The sequence below is a fragment of the Dromaius novaehollandiae genome, chromosome 3 (genome assembly GCF_036370855.1).
Source record: "Dromaius novaehollandiae isolate bDroNov1 chromosome 3, bDroNov1.hap1, whole genome shotgun sequence".
NCBI classification, from domain to species: Eukaryota; Metazoa; Chordata; class Aves; order Casuariiformes; family Dromaiidae; genus Dromaius; species Dromaius novaehollandiae.
The window spans coordinates 1,233,404-1,242,927 of NC_088100.1; the positions used below are offsets into that span (position 1 = coordinate 1,233,404).

Below are 9,524 nucleotides of genomic sequence, written 5' to 3' on the forward strand. Positions count from 1 at the left end.
TGGAGCCCGGCGGCGCCGCCGCCCCCCGCGGCCCCGCGGCGGCCTGAGCCCGGCGGCGGCGGCGGGGGCGGCGGGGGCGGCGGGGGCGGCGGCGGGGGCGATGCGGCGGCCGGCGGCGCCATGGAGAAGGTGGCGGCGGGGCTGGCGCGGCTCCGCTGGGGCCCCGCGGCGCTGCCCCTCGACGTGATCGTCAGCAAGTGCCGGCTGCCCACGCTGGTGTGCCTGGGCCACGGTGAGGGGCGCCGGGGCGGAGGGCTGGGAGCAGGGAAGGTGGTGGAGGAGCCCGGTGGGATGGAGGGCTGGGAGCAGGGAAGGTGGTGGAGGAGCCCGGTGGGATGGAGGGAGGGGAGAAGGGAAGAGATGGAGGGGCCGGGGCAGATGGAGGGCTGGGAGAAGGGAAGAGATGGGGGGGCCGGGGCAGATGGAGGGATGGGAGTAGTGAAGACACGGAGGGGCTGGGGGAGATGGAGGGATGGGAGAAGGGAAGAGACAGAGGGGCTGGGGGAGATGGAGGGATGGGAGAAGGGAAGACAGAGGGGCTGGGGGAGATGGAGGGATGCAAGTGGGGAAGGCGGCGGAGGAGCCCGGCAGGATGGAGGGATGGGAATAGTGAAGACACGGAGGGGCTGGGGGAGATGGAGGGATGGGGAAGGCGGCGGAGGAGCCCGGCGGGATGGAGGGATGGGCACAGGGAAGGGGTGGAGGGGACAGGCAGCAGCAGAGGGATGGGAGTAGCGGCGGGACGAGGAGTGGTGGAGGGGTGGGAGTATCAGAGCGATGGAGGGGACGGATGGGAGAGCGAAGGGCTGGGGCGCGACGGAGGGATGGGAGTAGCGAGGGGGTGGAGGGGACAGGGAGTGATGGAGGGATGGAGCAGCGGAGGGATGGAGGGGCGATGGGGAGGAGGAGAGGGATGGAAGGGCAGGGTTGGCAGGGAGGGATGTGGGGAGGGTTGCAGGAAGGAGGGATGAGGTGGGGAGGGAGGGATGAGGAGGAGGGAGGGATGGTGGGATAGTGGGATGAAGGCTGGAGGGATGGGAAAGAGGGAGAGATGGAAGGATGGAGGGATGAGAAGGAGGGAGCTATGGAGGGATGAAGGTTGGAGGGATGATGAGAGAGAGGTGAAGGCTGGAGGGATGGGAAGGATGGAGGGATGGAGGCTGGGGGGATGAGGAGGGAGGCATGGAGGGATGGTGGCTGGAGGGAAGGGGAAGAAGGAGGGATGGAGGATGGAGGGATAGGGAGGAGGGAGGGATGGAGGGAGGCTGAGGAGAGAGGCCGAGGGCCGGGTGAGGCAGGGTGAGGCCGTGTGTCCCGCGCGAGGAGCTGGCGCACGGTGTTGGCCCGGCTCCCCGGGGAGCCAGGGGGGTGAGGGGCAGCGGGTGCGCGGAGCCGGGACCCCCAGGGACCCCCAGGGCCAGCGGGGACCCCCAGGGACCCCCCCTGGGGCCAAGCGAGGGCAGGGGTGCAGGAGGAGAGGAGCAAGCGTGTGTGAGTGTGAGTGCATTCGAGTGTGTCCGGGTGTGAACGTGTCCGGGTGTGAGTGTGTCTGGGTGTGAACGTGTCCGGGTGTGAGTGAGCGCGTCCGGGTGTGAGTGAGTGTGCGAGTCTGTCCAGGTGTGAGTGTGTCCGGGTGTGAGTGAGCGTGTCTGGGTGTGAGTGAGTGTGTGAGTCTGTCCAGGTGTGAGTGTGTCCGGGTGTGAGTGAGCGCGCAAGTGAGCGTACCCAGGTGTGAGCGTGTCCGGGTGTGAGTGTGTCGGGGTGTGAGTGAGTGTGCGAGTGTGAGTGTGTATGCAAGTGAGCGTGTCTGGGTGTGTGTCCAGGTGTGAGTGAGCGTGCAAGTGAGCATGTCTGGGTGTGAGCGTGTCCGGGTGTGAGTGAGCATGTGAGTGAACATGTCCGGGTGTGAGCGTGTCCGGTTGTGAGCGTGTCCGGCTGTGAGCACGTGTGCAGCTGAGCGTGCCCGGGTGTGAGCACGCGCAGGGGTGTGCGAGCGCCTGTGTGCCCACGTGCGCCTGTCGCGGGGGGCTGCGGGGGCCGCGGGGCGCTGGCGGGCGCAGGGGCAGCGTGTGCAGTTGGGTGGCCCCCCCGGCTGCAGCCCGGCGCAGGACGAGCCGCTGCTCGGCGCAGCCGTCGCTGGGTGCCGCAGGGCGAGGAGCCCCCCGAGACCCCACGCGAGCCGCAGCTGCAGCCGTGCAGGGGGGCAAGGGCAGGGCAGGGGGTCCGGGGCAGGGGGCATCATCCCCCCGGAGCAGGGTGCATGCCCCCCCCCCTTCAAAGCGGGGTGCATCATCCTCCCCGGAGCTGGGTGCATCCCTTCGCTGGGTGCATCTCCCTCTCCGGAGCTGGGTGCATCGCCCTGTCTGGTGCATCCCCGCCCTGGAGCATCCCCTTCCCCGGAGCATCCCCTTCCCCGGTGCATCCCCTCCCTGGAGCATCCCCTCCCTGGAGCATCCCCTCCCCGGAGCATCCCCTCCCTGGAGCATCCCCTCCCTGGAGCATCCCCTCCCCGGTGCATCCCCTTCCCCGGTGCATCCCCTCCCCGGAGCATCCCCTCCCTGGAGCATCCCCTCCCCGGAGCATCCCCTCCCTGGAGCATCCCCTTCCCCGGAGCATCCCCTCCCCGGAGCATCCCCTCCCCGGAGCATCCCCTCCCCGGAGCATCCCCTCCGTGTGCCCAGGCCCGGCAGCCCGGGCGGGCGCCGGCTCCCGCGAAGCCTGGCAGCCCCGGGCCCCGGCTCCGCGTCAATAAACTTGTTGTTCGCCGCCGCTGCTGCAGCTTTTCAAGAAGGACAAAGAAATTGTTTCCAGGGCAACTGGCGCCTCTTGGCAGCGGGCACCTGCTCATCCGGCGTCCGTCCATCCGGCCGGGCCGCCAGGGCCTCGCCGGGGCCCCGGCTTTCGGAGGAGGAGGAGGAGGAGGAGGAAGGCCAGGCCGGGGTGCTGACGGCCCGGTGCCCTCGCAGGGGAGCGCGTGGAGGGGGTGAGCGCCCAGGACGTGCTGCTGGTGCACTCGTGCCGCCAGTGGACCACGGTGACGGCGCACAGCCTGGAGGAAGGCCACTACGTGGTGGGCCCCAAGATCGACATCCCGCTGCAGTACCCAGGTAGGGCTCTGACGACCGCGCTGAGTGCTCGCCCGGCCCTAATGAGTCCTGCTAATAAATAAGTCATGGGCGATGGAGCGGGGGAGGGCTGGTCGCCCGTTTCGGGGGGCCGGGGGGGCAGCTGGCTCTGCTGGGCTCCTCCGCGCCGGCGCTGGTGGTTCCCCGCTGCTTGGTGGCCGTGGCGGTGGGCTGGGGGCATGTGGTGGCCTCGGCCACCGCTGTCACCCAACCCCGGCCCGCAGCCCCCTCCCCGGCTGCCCCCGCTGCTGCCCGCGGCCCTGGCGTGGTCCTGGTGTGGCCTGGGCAGACGGCTTCCTCCTGCTCCTCTTCCTCCTGCTGCTTCTCTTCCTCCTGCTCTTCATCTTCTTCCTCCTGTTCCTGTTCCTCCTTCTTCTGCCCCTCATCCTCCTTCTTGTGCCCTTTGTTTTCCTCCTGCTCCTCTTCCTCTTGCTCCTCTTCCTCCTCTTCCTCCTCCTCCTTGTCCTCCTTCTGCTCCTTGTCCTCCTCCTTCTGCTCCTTGTCCTCTTCCTCCTGCTCCGTGTCCTCTTCCTCCTGCTCCTCCTGCTCCTCATCCTCCTCCTGTTCCTCGTCCTCCTGCTCTTCGTTGTCCTCCTCCTGCTCCTCATCCTTTTCCTCCTGCTCCTCCTCTTCCTCCTGCTCCTCTTCCTCCTCGTGCTCCTCTTCCTCCTTTTACTCCTTGTCCTCCTCCTCCTGCTCATTCTCTTCCTGCTCCTAGTCCTCCTCCTTCTGCTCCTTGTCCTCTTCCTCCTGTTCCCCTTCCTCCTCCTCCTGTTCCTCATCCTCCTTCTTCTGCTCCTTGTCCTCCTTCTGCTCCTTTTCCTCCTTCTCCTGCACCTCATCCTCTTCCTCCTGCTCCTCCTCCTCCTCCTTGTGCTCCTTTTCCTCCTCCTCCTGCTCCTTGTCCTCCAGCTTGTGCTGCTCTTCCTCCTCCTGCTCCTCTTCCTCCTTCTGCTCCCTGTCCTCCTCCTGCTCATTCTCCTCCTCCTTCTGCTCCTCCTCCTCTTCCTCCTGTTCCTCTTCCTCCTTCTTCTGCTCCTCATCCTCCTTCTTGTGCCCTTTGCTCTCCTCCTGCTCCTCTTCTTCCTCCTGCTCCTCCTCCTCCTCCTGCTCCTTGTCCTTCTCCTGCTCCTCGTCCTCCTGCTCGTGCTCCTTGTCCTCCTCCTCCTGCTCATTCTCTTCCTCCTGTCCCTCGTCCTCTTCCTCCTGCTCCTCACCGCGGCCGGATTAGTATGCCGGGCAGGAGCGGCTCCCACCGAGCCTCATGCTAATGACAGCACGATTCTGCTCCCGGCCGGCGCCTCCCGCTTGCTGCCCCCCCGGCCGCCGCATTAGCAGGCAGACGTGCGTGGCCGAGCCGTCGCCCGCCCCGGCGGCTTTGTGGCAAAGCCCCTTCCCCTCGCCAAGCCCCGGCCCTGCGGCTCCGTCCTGCATCGCCGCTCCGGAGACCCCGGTCGCTCCCGCTCTGTGTGTAAAAGGGCTGGAGAAAGCGGGCAGACCGGCACGATGATGCAGGTGCTCATGAGCATTTGCACGCGGGGCTTCGTGCCCCAACAGCAGCCGGCACAGCCCAGCCAAGGCGACCGCAGCCTGCAAAGCCCATAGAGCTGGTGTCCTCACCATGGGGATCCTCTCACCACCGTGGGTCTGGGTGTCCCTCGCAGGCAAGTTCAAGCTGCTGGACCAGGACCGGGACATCCGCGAGCCTGTGCAGTATTTCAACAGCGTGGAGGAGGTGGCCAGCATCTTCCCGGACCGCGTCTTCGTCATGGAGGCCATCACCTTCAGTGTGAAGGTTGGTGTGGGGACGGTAGAGGGCGTCAGCGGGTGGTGGTGAGGCATCAGGGAAGGGTGGTGGGACATCAGGAGGTGGCAGTGAGGCATCAAGAGATGGTGGTGGGACATTAGGAGATGGTGGTGGGACATTAGGAGATGGTGGTGGGACATTAGGAGGTGGTAGGGAGGCATCAAGAGATGGTGGTGGGACATTAGGAGATGGTGGTGGGACATTAGGAGGTGGTAGGGAGGCATCAGGAAAGGGTGATGGGACATTAGGAGGTGGTAGGGAGGCATCGGGAGATGTGGTGGGACAGCAGGGGATGGTGGTGGGAGAGCAGGGAATGGTGGTGGGAGAGCAGAGGACCTTGGGAGATGGTGCTGAGACACGAGGCGTGGCAGGTCGCGGGGCTGCCAGGTGGCACCGGCCGGGTGCCCCGCTCAGCCGCTGGCTGCCCGGGGCAGGTGGTGTCGGGGGAGTTCAGCGAGGACAGCGAGGTGTACAACTTCACGCTGCACGCGGGCGACGAGCTGACGCTGATGGGCCAAGCGGAGATCCTCTGCGCCAAGACGGTGAAGGAGAAGTCGCGCTTCAACACCATCCTGCGGAAGCTGGGCAAGGCGGCGCCGGCGGCCGGGGGCAAGCAGGTGAAGGGCAAGATGCCCTGCCTGATCTGCATGAACCACCGCACCAACGAGAGCCTCAGCCTGCCCTTCCAGTGCAAGGGGCGCTTCAGCACCCGCAGCCCGCTGGAGCTGCGGCTGCAGGAGGGCGAGCACACCATCCGCAGCATCATCGAGAAGGTGCGGCTGCCGGTCAACGTGGCCGTGCCCAGCCGCCCGGCGCGCAACCCCTACGACCTGCACGCCATCCGCGAGGGCCACTGCTACAAGCTGGTCAGCATCATCTCCAAGACGGTGGTGCTGTGCTGCATCCTCCGCAAGGACGAGCTGGTGCCCTTCCACTTCCTGCTGCTCGCCGACATGCCCCGCTTCCAGCTGCCCGAGGGGCTGCTCTGCGGGGACCCCCAGCTGGAGAAGCTGCTGCGGGACAGCGCCGCGTACTGCCACGAGCGCTTCAACCCCGACGAATACTCCCGGGCCGTGCGGGAGGCCAAGCCCGACTTGTCGGAGGACTGCGGCAGCCCCCGGCGCATCCGGCTCTGCCTGCAGGGCTGCGCCCGCGAGGAGCTCAGCCAGCCCTTGCAGCGCCTCTCGCTCTGCGTCTACCGCGGGGCGCTGGCCCACCTGCCCGAGGACGTGCCCGCCCGGTGCCAGGACCCGCTGGGCGCGGGTGGGGGGGCCCCGCACGAGCACCCGCTGCTGCCCGACTTCTCCGACCCCGACAGGGAGTACATGACGCCCGACTGGGCCGAGCCCGAGTTCAGGACTCAGGAGCCGCTGGAGATCCCCTACGAGGAGCTTTGGAGCAACCAGAGCCTGGAGAGCTTCTCGGAGCCCAGCAGCAGCCCGCTGGGGCTGGGCTGCCTCAACAAGGGGCGGCAGGACCTCGTCTCCTTCGGGGCCGCGTCCCCGCTGGGCTCCCCACACCGCCCGGGCGCCCCCAGGGACGAGCCCCTCGGGGACACCCCACCCCCCGTGCCACCCAAATCGGAGGCGGTAAGAGCTGAGTGCCCACCGCGGACCTGCCCCTGGGGACCGGGAAATGAGGGCCCCCCCGAGGGTCTCGCCTGCCTTGGGTGCACGGCAGGAGCCGGGTGGCAAAGCTCAGCATGGCTCCTGCGGACATCCCTACGTGGTGGGCAGGAGATGCACATCGTGGGGGGGGGTGGTCTTGCTGTGAGCCCCCTGGCTCCACGGCACGGCCAACCAGATACCCCCAGGTGCTGTGGGGTGGCAGGGCTGGGAGCTGGCCCACGGTGGTGGCCACAAGTCAGTCCTTCACCTGGGCCCCCCTTGCCTTCGCTTGGTGATGACGTGGCCAGTGTGGGCTGTGCTGGGAGCCCGGGAGCCTGTGTCCACCTGAGGCCCGGCCCCTCGTGCCGGGGAGTGTCTGGCCGATGGGACGGGGAGGTCTCACTCCCTGGCTGCTGCCCTGGGACTCGCCTGGGCTCCGGTCCCCAAGGGACCCCGGACTGCCCTGTACCATGGGATGTCCAGAGCCTCCAGGACCCCCTTGACCATCGGGAACCTGAATCCTCTGGGCTGCCCTGCACCAGGTGCCCAAAGCCTCTAGGTCCCCCTTGACCAGGGGCACCCAAATCCTGTGGGCTGCCCTGCACCACTGGCTATGCAAACATCCAGGTTCTCCTGCACCATGGGGTACCTGAACCCCCCCCCCCCAGGCTGCCCTACACCATTGGGTATCTGAAGCCCCTGGGCTCCCTGCACCAGGTGCCCAAAGCCTCCAGGTCCTCCTTGGCCATGGGATACCTGAATCCACCAAGCTGCCCTGCACCATGAGGTGCCCAAAGTCTCCACTTCCTCCTTGGCCATGGGATACCCAAAGTCTCCAGGACCTCCTTGACCATGGGGGTAGCTGAATCCACCAAGCTGCCTTGCACCATGGGGTACCCAAAGCCTCCAGGTCCTCCTTGGCCATGGGGTACCTGAATCCACCAGGCTGCCCTGCACCATGGGGTACCCAAAGCCTCAGGGCATGGTGGGGGCTGGCTGGACAAGTGGGTACCGATGGGGGTCAAACCCCCGATTGCCCCCCCGCATTGCCCCAGCCTCCCTCAGCCTCCCAAACTCGGGGTGCTGGGGATGGAGGGGCCCTGATCCCTGACCGGGGATGCTCCGCAGGTGAAGGAGGAGTGCCGGCTGCTGCAGGCCCCCCCCGTGCCGCCCCGAGGCAGCCGCCCACCGGCACCCGGCAGCCCGCCGGCACCCCTGCGCGTCCCCCGGCTCCCGCCGGCTCACTCGCCCAGCCCCAGCCTCTCCTACTACTCCGCCGGCCTCCACGACGGGTGAGTGGCTCCGGCCGCGGCGGGACGTCCCTCGGGCGGCCGGGGGGGGAGCATGTGTCCCCCCCCGCCCTGACGCTCTCGCCTTCCTCCGGCAGGTCCGGCCCGCGGAGCGGCAGCGGCTCGCCCTCGCCCGACGCCTACTCGCTCTACTGCTACCCCTGCACCTGGGGCGACTGCAAGGCCGGGGACCCCCCCGGGCGGCCGCTGCCCCCCGCCGCTGCCGCCACCGCCACCGCCTCCTGGTCCGAGCCCTGGGCCTACGGCGAGGCGGGCGCCGGCGGGGCCAGCGGCCGCTCGACGCCGGGGGCCGAGCCCCCGCTCAAGCCCTGCCAGGGCTGCCCCCGCCTCAAGCCCCCCCAGCCCCAGAAACGCTTCGCTCCCTTCGGGGCGCTCAACCCCTTCGCCGGCCCGGCCTACGCGCCCAGCCCGGCCTCCTCCGCCGAGTGGCTGGAGAGCCTGGAGTGGCCCAAGGCGGCGGCGGCCTCCTCCTCCTCGCCGGAGCCCTCGGCCTCCTTCGAGGCCCCCGAGGCGGAGGGGCGCGGGGGGCCGGCGCCGCCGCGGCCGCCCAAGGGCTTCGAGGGCGACAACATCGTCATCCGCAGCGCGGCGCCGCTCTCGCCCGCCATCCTGCGCGGCGCCGAGGGCGGCGTCACCCGCGTCTACCTCACGCAGGGCGTCATCGAGGTGCCCCCCGCCGCCGCGGCGGGGGCGCGGGGCGAGGCGGGGGCCCCGCCGCCCGCCGCCCCCCGGCCCAGCGGCGACGGCTCGCCCTGGCTGCCGCCCGCCGACCTCTCGGCCCTCTCGGTGGAGGAGGTCTCCAAGTGCCTGCGCTTCATCGGCCTCTCCGAGGACGTCGTCAGCTTCTTCGCGCGGGAGCGCATCGACGGCAGCATCTTCGTGCAGCTCAGCGAGGAGATCCTGGCCGACGACTTCCGCCTCACCAAGCTCCAGGTGAAGAAAATCATGCAGTTCATCAAGGGCTGGCGGCCCAAGATCTAGCCGGACGCCGGGGTCCCCCCCGTGCCGGCTCTGCTGGCAAACTCCGTGTGCCTCCCGGGCCGTTGCCCCGTGGCCATGGCCTCACCACCGGTGCCTGCCTGGCCACCCTGGACCAGGAACATCTGCCCTGCCCCGAAGCCAAGCCAAGGAGGCTTCAGGGCTCCCGTGGAGCAGTGAGAAGTCACAGCTCCGGCTCTCCCTCGTCCTCTCCCTGTCCCTTGGACTGAAATCTCCCCCATGCCCTGCTCTGGGAGGCCCGTGCACGGCCGTGCCTCCTCCCAGGCCGTCCCCCATGAGCTCTCCTCCTCCTCCTCCTCCCTTGGCCCCCGTGGCCGCTCGCCCCATCCTCCCAGGCAGCTCGCCCCCATTGCCCCATCCCATTTTCTGTTTTAACACTGGACGGTAATTTTGGCCCCAAAGGGCTGGAAAATATTGAAGTTTGCTTTGACTGGTTTAACTTAATCCTTGTGGATTAGCGTAATAAACGTATGGGAGAAAACGAGCCACTGGAGAAGCCCCTTCCTTGGGGAAGCAGGGCAGAAAGAGGTCCTCGGGGAAGGCGGCGCGAGGTGCTGCTCCCACCCCTGTGCCCTGCACATCCTTGGCATCTCGCCTGCAACGGGTGCACGGAGGTGCCCCATGGCATCACCCCTGGGAGCAGGTCGGTGGCCTTTCGAGGCTGGCCACAGCCCTC

At 68.3% G+C, this 9,524-nt stretch overlaps 2 protein-coding genes across 2 annotated transcripts in view; both read left to right on the forward strand.

Moving 5' to 3' along the window:
• The window catches only part of HADHB (hydroxyacyl-CoA dehydrogenase trifunctional multienzyme complex subunit beta), a 644,785-nt gene that overhangs the window by 592,484 nt on the left and 42,777 nt on the right, over positions 1-9,524 (forward strand). The gene's annotated exons all lie outside the window — the stretch shown is intronic.
• GAREM2 (GRB2 associated regulator of MAPK1 subtype 2) lies at positions 121-9,332 on the forward strand. Its single transcript, XM_064508190.1, has 6 exons — positions 121-232; positions 2,967-3,107; positions 4,790-4,920; positions 5,367-6,521; positions 7,668-7,831; positions 7,927-9,332. Exons 1-6 carry the CDS (start codon positions 121-123, stop codon positions 8,828-8,830), a joined length of 2,607 nt encoding a protein of 868 aa, XP_064364260.1. The 3' UTR covers positions 8,831-9,332.